Consider the following 12886-nt stretch of genomic DNA (forward strand, 5'->3'; position numbering starts at 1 on the left):
CATGGTACCAACATGTCTAGACGATGACATATTGGCCGTCCTCAACCAATGAGGGACAAGACCACGTTTTGATGCATATTTTTGAATCGGTCAGAAACGGCTTGAGAGAGACTTAACACAGGCAAGGCTGAAGGACACCGCGCTCAGGATTTATGAGCAGTTTTGCTGCTAGTTACAACACAACTGACTTAAAAATTACTGGGACTTCGCGATGAGGAAGAGGCAAGTGAATTGTATTTGTAAAAAGTCTTGCATTTGGCATGCAGAATTGAAATGTCAAGCTAGCTAACTTAACTGACAGAACAGCAGTGTTTTGTGACTAACGTTATAGCTAGCTAGCTAAAACTAGTTACCTATCTAGAAATAAGACTGCAAGATTACTGATCAGTTTTATAAAAATGTTAGCTAACGTTAATGTCAATTTGCCAGGAGTGACTAACGTTAGGCAAGACAGACTCGGCTGCGAGCTCGTTAGCTTACGTTACTGTAGTACTGTAACAGTTAACGATTGGGTGTGCCTGCACAGTTGAATGGATTGACTGCTAGTGTGCTACCAATTCAAAGACTGATCAATTACAATAGCAGGACGACATTGACACTAACGTTAACATTATTGCTACAATGCTGCCCCTTGTCGTTGCAAGTTGCAGCAGTCCAGCAAAGTCAAGTAACGTTAGCTAGTCATGCCAGTCCAAAAATGTAACCTTTTATATATGTCCCCGGCCCATTCCAGTGAGGTGCTCGCAGCCGAGTCAGTGGCTTGCCTGAATAAAGCTCTCTGCCACCTAAAGGACATCTGGGAAGAGATAGGAATTCCAGAAGACCAGAGACTACAGAGAACCAATGTGGTCAAGAATCACATCAAGGTGAGTCAAAACAAATTGACACTCAAGCATAGAGTGTAATTATTCTCCAAGGAACAACATTCTCAAAGCCGTGACACCTGTCTGTGCACCTGCTGTAGCTAGTTAACTAGCTACCTCTGGTCCAGGACGTTAGTGCGGCTCGACGCCCTGGTGAAGAGCTAGTACAGTGGCTAGCTAACCTACTTTTGAGGGGTGTGTAAGTGTTGCTAGGGAATATGTGTGATCTATTTAGTCTGCGAAATGTGAGATTTCTAGAAGTAGCTAATTCAAGAACCAGCTACACTCTTTAACTATGGATTCGTTCCTATATGTGGACTGACTAGTCATTTCTGCACATCTCTCACAGGGTTTGTTAGACATGATGATAACAGAGGAGGAGTCTCTTAGGACCAGACTGTTGAGCAGCATCGAAGCCTGTCGCAAACAATTGGATAAGCTGTGCTTGGAACTGCAGCTACCCCCGTTTGAGGTAAGCATCCTAACAGTTTCTAACAAGGTCTGCAAAGTTATACTAGTATGCTAATGACATAAATCATAGAAATATGACTAGAACGGACATTCCCATTCAACTCAATGTCCCACTCAAATTACCATGGTCTGATTGGCTTTGTCCTTTCTAGTAATTCTATTTCTAGGATAAAGCGCTATGAGGATTTATGGACTTATTGCTGTCCATTTCTTGGAGATCAGTGGATGGAGGAAAAAAAGGGCTATTACGGAAAATAAGGGAATGAGGCCATTCCAGACTGTTTAGATGATGCCTCTGGGGAAGTCCATTTTCGATTTTGAAGATTTCTTTGGAGAAACATTCTGCCTGTGCCTTCCAGGGTTGGGGTCAATTCAGGAAGTAAACTGATTTTTTTTTTTACCCTGAATACTCAAAATTGAAATGGCATTAACCCCAACCCTGGTGCCTTCCCTGGGTACAGATCTGGGATCAGTTTCCCCCTCTCCAATCCTCAACTTAACCATTAGTGGGGGAAATGCAGTGCCTAGGGGCAACTTCACCCAACACCTTTTCTCTCACCAGGAGGAGCGGGGCGTCACCATGCTGCAGCAGGAGAAGGAGATCCGGACCCAGGTGGAGGGGTTGGTGAAGGAGCGGACCCAGAGGATGCAGCAGCTCAAGGCTTTGACAGAGTGCGACCAAGACCTGTGTGACACTCTGTGTTCAGAGCCCTACGCCCTCGACCCCAACGCTGTGCCCTCCCTGGAGCAGCTGGACGGCTTCCGCCAGCACATCGCCAGCCAGACCGCAGAGAAGGTGGATAGGGATTTGTAATAAAAGCAGAGCTGGGTTCGCATACCAGTATTATTTGTAAAAAATAAATGTAGCTGCACTTGATTGAGCTTACCTGGCGCAATGGAACTAATGGAATAGTCCCAAAGGAGCAAATCCAATGTGATACATCACGCAGGCTTAATCAAATGCTCAAAGGATTTGAAAGAAAACATATTATTTGAACCTAGATCTGAATGATGGTGCATACTTCACCAACCCTGCTCCTGGAGAACCCAGCACTTATTTGCTGATTCAACTAATCTCTGTCTTTAATCTAGAGGCACGATTAGTTGAATTGGTTGTAGTAATGCCAAAAAAAGGTTGGCCATTGATTCTGCGCCTCACCTTAGGGAAAATAATATTGAGGAAAAACACTGATGTAAACTAATATACACATTTGAGGAGATCCCTAACGGCATGTCTCTCGGTCTGTGGGCAGGAGCGGCGGCACGCTGAGTTTGTGGGCATCAAGAGGCAGATCATCTTGTGCATGGACGACCTTGATCAGCTGCCAGAGACCAGCTTCGAGAAGGACATAGTCTGCGAGGACCAGGAGGCCTTCTGCCTGTCCAAAGACAACATCGCCTCGCTCAAACTCCTCCTCGGCCAAGTGAAAATGGAATTAATCAAATTTGTTTATGAGATGATAGTGAATGCTTTAGTTTGAGCGATACTTTGCAATGTCTGTGCAAAGTGAACAGTCGATCTGCTCACCACCACAGTACAACAACAACAGTCGACCTACACACATTACGTTTCAACAATACTATATCAGTTCATTATCACTTCACTATAGATTATCTAAATATCTTAATTTGCATTTTGTTGCTAATATCTCTCATTGGCCGTGTTCCAGGTCTTCTTTATTGCAGTCGCGTCCCACGTAAAGACAATACAGACATCCTGGAACATGCCCATTTCCGTAGTGCTCCTTTACTAACCGTCCCCTGTGTCTGTTGTTCTGTCTAGCTGGAGGAGAGGAAGGCAGAGAACCAGGCGGTGTGTGAGGCTCACAGGGAGAAGATCCAGGAGCTGTGGGACAGACTGCAGGTGCCCCAGGAGGAGAGAGAGCTCTTCTCAGAGCACATGGTCGTCTCCAAGAAGAAGAACCTGGATGCTGTTAGTGAAAACTCTTAGCTTATGTCCCAAATGGCACCCTAATCCCTTTCTAGTGCACTTATTTTGACCAGAGCCTAATGGGCCCATTTTGACCATGCCCCTTACTTGCCTAAATATTCTGAAATAACGGTTTATTTTTATTTCTGAAAGATAAGCTTGAAATGGACATGGTCTAATTGACTCAACAACTTAAAACACACATCTAAGTTTAGCTTTGTTAATGATCCAGAAAGTCAGTAGTTGTTTGTTGTTTATTTAAAGTTTGCTGGCTATCTCATTGATCCTGCTTTGTAGTATGTATACCCCTCTGGCTAGTCATCATTGTCTCCAGTAGTCTGTATCTGGCATTCTAAAGCTGTTTCTAAACAAAGTCTGTCTATTAATCAAGAGAATGTTAGAACCAAAGAACCAAATTGTTCTCTCTTCTTTTTCACACCTCAGTTAGAAGCAGAGGGCAGGCGACTGGTGGAGCTCAAACTACTGAACATGCGTAACGTAACTGAGGCCATCCGCTCAGAGATCGCAGTGCTCTGGGAGAAATGCTTCTTCAGCAGCGACCAGCGACAGGCCTTTGTGCCCTATTATAGCGGTAAGTTGGGTTTTAGGGTTTGGATTACAGGTACAACACAAGCTTTGGTAGACCAATCAATGAATGAAGACTCCGAGAAGTCTTTCTAGTGAACAGTGTGTTTTAGAATTGTTAACTTATTAATCACATACCTGGTGCATCACATACCCATGCATTTAGTTTTCCCTTTTAAAAAGGCAATATTTTTCTCAATGTGACTTCCTGATTTTAATAATAAATGAATGATTTGTTTTTCCCTCCTTCAGATGATTTTACAGAGGAGCTGTTGGGGCTGCACGACGCTGAGATCCTGAGGCTGAAGCAGCACTATGAGGAACACAAGGAGCTGTTTGAAGGGGTTCACCGCTGGGAGGAGAGCTGGAGACTCTTCCTGGAACTAGAGGTTAGCTGTGGCGAAGCACCAATAAGCAGTTTAGTCATATAGCAGACGCTCTTATCCAGAGAGACTTGCAGTTAGTGCATTCATCTTAAGATAGCCAGGTGAGACAACCACATATCACAGTCGTAGTTAGTACATTTTTCTCAATAAAGACCTTACCAGCAAAGTCAGTGCTAGTAAGAAAAGACAAGTGCAATTATATATTTTTTTAAGTGGGCTTTCAATGGATAGTTCACTTTAAAAAAAGGTTTTTGCTTATTTTCGAATTACCTAGGATGTTGTTTCATCCAAACAATTTAAGTTAAATAACATACAATTTTAAGCTCCCTTGACTTATCTAAAATAAAAATTGTTTGGCCTTACTGCTATTAGCCCATACAAACGCATTGAATGACAAATTCACTACATGGAACAATAGCTAGTCCCCCAAATACATCTAAAGGAAGTTTGTTCTGAAGTGTCAGAGATATAAGAATGATCAGGAAACATTTGTAAAAATTAAAATATTTGTAACATTTATTTAACCTGAAATATCATGATAGTTTGTAGGCAAAACTGTTTGGACGCTACATACGATTTTGTGCGAAGACCGATTTTCGGGATGTCTCATGGTCTGACAAACACCGCTCTAGCTCTGTCACCTTTCACCCCAAATGCGGAAGTGTTACATAGGCGGATGCGGTGGATTGAGATGCATCCCATGCAAATAAAACAGATGTCGCTAGCTTAAACTGACAGATTTTTATGGGGATTTTTGTATTATGCTAATTATATTTCCACAGGGGCGCGGACATCGACCTTAGGGGGTTTTAACCCTTGGCATTTCCTTTTATCCCCACAGAAAAAAGCCACAGACCCCTCCAGGTTCACCAACAGAGGAGGGAATCTGCTCAAAGAGGAGAAACAGAAAGCCGAGCTCCACAAAAGCCTGCCCAAGGTAACTAATTTTGAAAAAGACGACAGGAGTCTGTATTTTTCCCTTGTTAGGTGGGTAGCTACTGTACATACTAGTACATACAAACATGACAAGGCTCTGAGTTTTTCTTGAGCAGCCGTACATAATGCTATACTATATAAACACATACTATACTGTAAAAGGCTTGGCTATATCCCTATATTTGTGTTTTGTTTGTCCAGCTTGAGAAGAAGCTGAAGGCTCAGATTGATGTGTGGGAGCAGGAGCAGGCCAGGGAGTTCCTGGTGAATGGACAGAAGTTCATGCAGTTTGTGGAGGAGCAGTGGGAGTTGCACCGCATCGAGAAAGAGAATGAGAAACTGGAGAGGGTAAAGACCTAGCTACTCATTTGAGGGCAGAATCCTAATTTGAGAGATACAGTCTTGGTCCTCTTTCCTGGACCCAGATTAAACCTAGTCCTGGACTAAGAAGCATGACCAAAGGAGAAGTGTTTTTCAGTCCATGATTAGGTTTCATTTGGATCTGGGAAACCGGGCCATTGAGCGCAACTTGTACTTTAATGTAAATCATGTATTGATGTCCACGAGAGAGATGCACGATCATAATTTGTTACACTCTTGTCTCAAGTTAGGCTTAGTGCTGTGTAGCTAAAAGTTTACTTTATTAAACTCTGAGATTACAATACTTTGATTTATATCGTTAATATTTTTCATTGTATCAGCAACTGAAAAAGAGCAAGCAGATTGAGGTGGATATGCTGTATGGGACAGCTGTCCGGACACCGACCAAACGGCGATTCCTCGGCACTGCTACCCCCACCAAAGCACGAAAGGTACCACTTCAATAACTTTGCTGCTGCTCTTTCTAGCCTTCATACTCATGTAACAATTGCATGGCCCAATCTTAGCCTGGGTATCGAGTCTGTTTCTGGACTGCATATGTTTTTATGACAAAGGTGGCTAAAGCAGAAACAAGACTGGAACCCAGGCTAACACAATCACTGGCTTGTGTTTAATTCATTGGGCATTAATTACATGGGCTGTTGGCATCACTAACTAACTCTCTGTCTGTGCGTTCTCTCCAGCTCAATGGCACCACCTCCAGCCTCTCTAGTGCCAACTCTAACAGCACCATACGCTCAGCCTATGGCGGAACTGTCTGCCACTCACCCTCCCGCCCCCCTCACTCAGTCAACAAGGTCAGCGCAGCATGTTTGCACAATAACTAACTACACTGAAAATATATATATAAATGTAACAATTTCAAAGATTTTACCGAGTTACAGTTCATATAAGGAAATCAGTCAATTGAAATAAATTCATTAGGCACTAATCTATGGATTTCACATGACTGGGAATACAGATACCTTAGAAAAACAGTCCGTATCAGGTGTGACCACCATTTGCCTCATGCAGCGCGATACATTTATTTTGCATAGAGTTGATCAGGCTGATTGTGGCCTGTGGAAGGTTGTCCCACTCCTTTTCAATGGCTGTGCAATTTTAAGTTGCTGGATATTGGTGGGAGCTGGAACACGCTGTCGTACACGTCGATCCAGAGCATCCCAAACATGCTCAATGGGTGACATGTCTGGTGAGTATGCAGTCCATGGAAGAACTGGGATATTTTCAGCTTCCAGGAATTGTGTACAGATTCTTGCGACATTATCTTGCTGAAACATTAGGTGATGGCGGCAGATGAATGGCACTACAATGGGCCTCAGGATCTCGTCACGGTATCTCTGCATTCAAATTTCCATTGATAAAATGCAATTCTGTTTGTTGTCTGTAGCTCATGCCTGCCCATACCATAACCCCACCGCCTCCATGAGACACTCTGATCACAATATTGACATCAGCAATCTGCTCGCACACACAACGCCATCTGCCCGGTATAGTTGAAACCGGGATTCATCCGTGAAGAGCACACTTCTCCAGCGTGCCAGTGGCCATCGAAGGTGAGCATTTGCCCAATGAAGTCGGTTTCGATGCCGAACTACAGTTAGTTCAAGACCCTGGTGAGGACGACGAGCACACAGATGAGCTTCCCTGAGACGGTTTCTGACAGTTTGTGCAGAAATTTTGGTTGTGCAAACTCACAGTTTATCAGCTGTCCGAGTGGCTGGCCTCAGACAATCCCACAGGTGAAAAAGCCGGATGTGGAGGTCCTGGGCTGGCGTGGTTACACGTGGTCTGCGGTTGTGAGGCCGGTTGGACGTACTGCCAAATTCTCTAAAACGATGTTGGAGGCTTATGGTAGCGACATTAACATTCAATTCTCTGGAAACAGCTCTGGTGGACATTCCTGCAATCAGTGTGCCAATTGCTCAAAACTTGAGACATCTGTGGCATTGTGTTGTGACAATTTCTTTAGAGAAATAAGCTTTTTGCATATGGAACATTTCTGGGATCTTTTATTTCAGCTCATGAAACATGGGACCAACACTTTACATGTTGCGTTTTATATTTTTGTTCAGTATTACTTTTCTCAATTTAGACCAGCCATTTGGTATGGGTAACATGCTCATCTTTGGCCAAACCCTGACATTCACTCAAAGCAAACCATCCGTTGCGTTTTCTGTTCCCAAGCCTGGAATCCAAACTGATGCTCCGTTTCACCATTGTTGACGTGATGGTGAAATGGAACATATCAGTTTGGATTCCAGGCTACCTTTTCTCCTCATCCACCTTTTTCTCTGTGTTCTCCCCCATCCAGGTCCCATCAGTACGGACCCCGGGTCGCGGTAAGCCCCCCCTCGCGGGACTGCAGGAGCGCAACAAGGAGAACATGGGCCAGGTGACCGGACTTGGAGTCCCTCTTCAGAGCGGTGGGTTTAAAACCCTGGCTAGTCCGCAGCATAACTTCAGCATTAACTCTGTCGCCAGCACTTATTCAGAGTTTGCGGTAAATTGTGTTTTTTCTGTGTTCTTTTCCACATTTACTGATTCTCTGCAGCAACACACAGTCTAGCCATGAGAGGGGTTTTAAGTGGAGAATTGTGACTAATTGATAACTGTATTCTGTTTTTAGACTGGCTTAATCAACACAGTAATCGAATCAGTTCAATCAAGGTTTGTTTGAATGTGTGAACTGCCTAAACTAAAACCATACACATCAAATCATTATTCCTGCATCCAAATATATGCATGTCATTAACCACTAAGCATTATACATTCTTAAATGCTTCATCCCTGATTATGTTCACAGGTAACAGTAGTGTACCCTCTCTTGTTAATGTGTCCTTCTAAACCCTCTCTTGAGGGCTCTCAGGCTAGGCTGTGTCGCTGACTATTTACTAATGTAACCTTTTTATAACCAAACTCCTAATACCCTTTCTTCAGTCTTTCTCTGGCTGTCACTTTGTGATTGTTTCTGCCTTTTGAATGAAAATGTATTTGGGAAATCTGCAATTACCAGAATTGCATATTTTCTAGATTTGTGTTTGTTTACTGTCAAATTAAAACGGAGGTAGTGTCCAATGCTATTTGTCGCTACTCAATTTGTTACCTCTGCACCTTGGTCATGTTCATTAGGATATGCCATAGCAAAATGTTTTGCAACGAAAATTGGCATTTTCTAATTGGACAAGTTTAGACCGTACCTCTCCATTTATACTCTGTTTTGTATCATTTTTTAAATGTTTTGTTCCTACTGAACACTACCCTGTTGATGTTGGGTGGGAAGGGAATATCTATCCTGATCTCTGTACCTCTGTCCACAGCGAGACCTCTCCAAGGCCTCTAACACCAAGAGCAAGCCAGACATACTGAACTCCACCATCACTCACCTTTGACCCCCCCCCCCTACACTAAACAATGACGCTGTTGGTTGAATGACATCCTGCATCATTAAGTCCCCACCAGCTCTCATCTTAAAGTGGATCACTACCTTTTTGTTTTTATTGTTGTCTGCGTGCCTATGTAAATTAAGGTAATAATATATATATGTTGTGTAAACTATGTAAGTGTTTGGAATAAAAAAACATTTAAGGTCATGTTATGAAATGTATCATATTGTAACAAACAATTTTTAAAGTTTTAAAATAGCACGGATGAGTATGTTCCTTGTATTTAAGATGGAGCAGATAGTATTGCCTGTGTCTCGTGCTCCAAATGGTTTTGCTGAAAGAGGCTTGGGGGTAGCCAGCGTTCGTACTTTCCTTCAATCCAGACTTTCACTATTTTATTATACTCGAAGCATACTGATCATGAATATTTTGCACATGTTTTCTATTGTATATTAAATAGTTTTCTTTTACACTCATAAGTTATGCGCCGTCATCACTTTTTTTTCGCAACTGTAGATTTTCTATGTATGTAGGTCACTGCATTTTTATGTAGATGTTTTTACAATTCAGTTCAGTTTCACTGACATTGAATGCCTGCAGTCTGTGTGTTCCTCCTAGCAATTTTGAGAAACAATGTCGATCATATCAATCATATTGTTCTCTAGCCCAAATGCCAGCAGATGGCGATATTGAGTCGTTAATGTCCAAAGGCATTGTTTGCAGCTGGCTATACGCCAGTGGCCGGTTCGTACATAAAACATTCTCCATTCAAAAATGAAAATGTGCGTGTTTCATGGTGCTACTTCCTGATATTGCGTCCCCTTCTTCAGCCAGCGGTAAACAACAGACTGCTGCAACCTAAATGGCTAAAGGCGATATGCATATTTTTTATGCTGCGTTCCAGTCATGTCGCAAACTCGGGACCCCTGACTTAAAATGAACAAAAGTTATTTGCGTAAAGCTTCCTTTTGGTTGATTCTGGTACCTCCCAAGTTGGAAACTCGGGATCCGACTCTTCCGCCTAGGTTAGCAAGTGGAACATTTCAGAGTTTCCAACATGACTTGAACGCGCATTAGCCACCCTAGCATGGTGGTGGAAAATTGTGTTTCATAAAGCAAGTACACATACTTTCCCTGTTCCCCCCCTCCATTAGCGCCAATAAATTAAGTTAAGGAGGAACTCGACACCCTTGCAGCCTGAATGGAGAATGTGTTGTAATTTCGTTAAAATATATAATGTTTTATATAATCAACCATATCAAAATGAGAAGATGGATTAATTGTCATTCTAAATCTTGTCTAATCAACAAATACATTTCTATGCATTCATTCTTTGTCTCAAGTGTTATCTTTTTGCATAGCCTGTCAAAGGTTCTTCTCGGATATGTTTTAGGTTCTTGTGAAACCTTAGTGGTTTTAGGTCGGACAGAATTCTTGGAGTATCAACATCCGGTTGAAAGATTTTGGTTTTGAAATCTGCCACACATCGGCAGCAGTAGCAAGCTAGTTATTCACAACATTACTCTTACTACTATTTTCTGCATCGTATATTTTAAATGGATCACTTCGAGGAGGATTTAGTCGCCGCATTAAGAGAAATTGTCAAAGACGGAAACTGGCAATGTGTAGGAAAGAAGTGTGATTTTGACTCACCATGCACAAAGTAAGCAGTCCAATTAGCTAGAATAGCAGCAGCTAGCTAACTAACTGTGTTTATCCCACCTAATGTATATGGTTTATACACATTAGCTGCCCTTGCCTTTTCTGAAAAGATGGTCTAACTTGGTGCATGACTTCTCTACGTTTCCCCAAGGCTGTACTCTGAGGATGGTGAACACATTGTCCTGGTTCACACAGAAGATGACAGATTCTGGGCTATGGATTCATCCTGTCCCCATGAAGGTATAGCCTAATTGATGGCATGCCATTAATCACTCAGCACTATGGTATGGTAGCTTGCTGTTATGATGATTAATTCATAAACAACTACGTGACAAAATGGCTATAGGATAAATCAAATAACTTTTGTCACATACACGTGTTTAGCAGATGTTATAGGATGTGTCGCGAAATGCTTGTGCTTCTAGCTCCGACAGAATGAGAGTATGCTATAAGAAAAAAATTATCATAGTCACCATACTATGATGTCTTTCATCATTACAACCACCGTCTTCGCGTAGGAGGCCCTCTTGACCTCGGTGACATCGAGGACCTGGGAGATGGGAAGAGGGTACTGGTCTGTCCCTGGCATCACTTTGACTTCTGCCTGGAGACCGGTGCCTCTTCCATGGGACTACAGGTAGAGAGAGATGGCCTCCAACAGAGCCTATTTATTCATAGTATTCTAAATATAGGTTTCCTGTAACCATGTGATAAAGGGAAGGTTGATATGTATTACCACCATTGGCATCATACAGGAGTCAATGTGGCATTTACGGGTGTCCTTAGGGGTAAGAGACAGGGATTTGGAGTTGCTTAGAGAAAGTACTCACACCCCTGAGACAATCAATACATATTTTATTTTTTTTAACACATTTTTAACAAATTCTGTAATTTTTCTTTCACTTTGAGAATGTGGAGTAGGTTGTGTGGATAAAACAATCTAATTGAATCCCTTTTATATTTAAATAAGGCATCTAAATGTGACAACTTTGCAAGGGGTGTGAAGACATTCACTAGGCAATGTATGTTTTATTAGAATTTGGTCATTGAATAACATAAGCTTATTAATCAATAATACAAGTAGACTAAAAGGAACGTTTGTTTTTCTGTCTACAGAACCAGGTGTATGAGGTCAGAGTTGTCCAAGACATGATTTATATCAACACACAGAATGAGCTGTGTCTAAGTCCCATCCCAGAGACAGACACAACATCTAATGGTAAGGTGATAGTATACCTAATGAACAATGTACACCAATCAACGTTCTTTTTGACAATTACATAAAGGAAAGTACTGTAGCCTGGGTGACAGTCTGTTTCTGCACTCTTGCCATCTCCTTATGGAATTGTCATGCCAAACATGTTGGCTTGACGATAAGCCGGCAAGAACACACACAGATCTGGGAGCAGGCTAGTAGCTAAGATATTTTGTTCTGGCAAAGCTTTGAATGATATTAAGTACATTTATAAGAGATCTCTTTTTGGCTCAGGCACATTGTCAGCAGATGATGTCGAGCCATCACCCTCTGAGGACACACTGTGCGTCTGGGCTACAAAGATCCTGTGCACACCGGACCCCAAAGAGAAGGCAAGCCCCATTCACACTAACCACCACATGAAGTGTTAAACTGGGAGGGAATGGAGTGTTGGGTTGTGTTCATTAGGCACCAAATGAAGAAAAAAAATGACTGAAACAGGTGGAGACTACCTGGACTTTCCATGGCAAAACATACAAAAATAGTTTCTGGTCGCGTACACAGATTTGCAGATGTTATCGCAGGTGCCTGAGATTTGTTCAACCCTGCATATCTCACTGGCTCACTGACTTTGATCCAATCCCTGCAGGTAGCCATGACGCTGCAGGTCCAGGCGAGATGGAACAGTGGGGAGATAACAGAGGTGGGTCAGGCTACTCCACCTGTCCAGCCCAACAGGAAGGAGAACCTGACCGTGCTGCAGCCGGGCAAAATCAAGCGTGGCAAAGGTGGCACACAGGTCAGTGTGTTAACAACACCCTCTAATCACTCAGACAGGTTGGAAGTATGAACTAACAAGTCCGGAATCTCTGAAATCCTCAAAAAACAAGCCTAAAATCCCATTGAACTATAGAGGGATTAGTCTCATTAACTGTACCATATTAGATCAAGAGGGGAGGTAATCACAGTAATGCAATGAGGAAACCCCTGTTAGCATAAAACCAAATCAAGGACAAGCTTTTTCTGATCCACAAGGAAAAATGGGCAGCTGATATTTGGTTTAAACCTAAAAACTTAGAACATACTGTCAT

The 12886-nt window shown here is 42.5% G+C and overlaps 2 protein-coding genes across 4 annotated transcripts; both read left to right on the forward strand.

Moving 5' to 3' along the window:
- Nucleotides 1–73: 73 nt before the first annotated feature.
- On the forward strand, nt 74–9708 carry LOC311117091 (protein regulator of cytokinesis 1-like). 3 transcript variants are annotated; one of them, XM_084192079.1, is made up of 15 exons: nt 99–222; nt 734–866; nt 1213–1335; nt 1897–2130; nt 2588–2758; nt 3118–3267; nt 3709–3856; nt 4102–4238; nt 5077–5172; nt 5373–5519; nt 5873–5983; nt 6236–6349; nt 7867–8055; nt 8182–8222; nt 8873–9415. In XM_084192079.1, exons 1-15 carry the CDS (start codon nt 212–214, stop codon nt 8919–8921), a joined length of 1854 nt encoding a protein of 617 aa, XP_084048205.1. In that variant the 5' UTR covers nt 99–211; the 3' UTR covers nt 8922–9415. The 3 variants fall into 3 exon arrangements, with proteins under 3 accessions (XP_084048206.1, XP_084048205.1, XP_084048207.1); XM_084192080.1 differs by lacking the exon at nt 8182–8222 and having other exon boundaries at nt 74–222; nt 8873–9708; XM_084192081.1 differs by lacking the exon at nt 8182–8222 and having other exon boundaries at nt 7867–7978.
- Nucleotides 9709–10406: 698 nt separating this feature from the next.
- Nucleotides 10407–12646, forward strand: LOC311117089 (uncharacterized protein). Its single transcript, XM_084192078.1, has 6 exons — nt 10407–10601; nt 10752–10840; nt 11119–11237; nt 11717–11819; nt 12090–12187; nt 12445–12646. Exons 1-6 carry the CDS (start codon nt 10495–10497, stop codon nt 12643–12645), a joined length of 717 nt encoding a protein of 238 aa, XP_084048204.1. The 5' UTR covers nt 10407–10494; the 3' UTR covers nt 12646.
- Nucleotides 12647–12886: the final 240 nt, after the last annotated feature.

This window comes from Coregonus lavaretus (genome assembly GCF_964263955.1).
Source record: "Coregonus lavaretus genome assembly, contig: HAP1_SCAFFOLD_4608, whole genome shotgun sequence".
Lineage (NCBI taxonomy): Eukaryota > Metazoa > Chordata > Actinopteri > Salmoniformes > Salmonidae > Coregonus > Coregonus lavaretus.

Excerpts from the sequence above, each read along its gene's own strand:
- LOC311117091 (XM_084192079.1), top strand. Across the intron at positions 3,857-4,101 it reads CTTTGTGCCCTATTATAGCG|ATGATTTTACAGAGGAGCTG; the intron begins GTAAGTTGGGTT and ends TCCCTCCTTCAG. Across the intron at positions 5,173-5,372 it reads TCCACAAAAGCCTGCCCAAG|CTTGAGAAGAAGCTGAAGGC; the intron begins GTAACTAATTTT and ends TTGTTTGTCCAG.
- LOC311117089 (XM_084192078.1), top strand. The coding sequence starts at position 10,495 with ATGGATCACTTCGAGGAGGATTTAGTCGCCGCATTAAGAGAAATTGTC. Across the intron at positions 11,238-11,716 it reads CCTCTTCCATGGGACTACAG|AACCAGGTGTATGAGGTCAG; the intron begins GTAGAGAGAGAT and ends TTCTGTCTACAG. Across the intron at positions 12,188-12,444 it reads CACCGGACCCCAAAGAGAAG|GTAGCCATGACGCTGCAGGT; the intron begins GCAAGCCCCATT and ends CAATCCCTGCAG.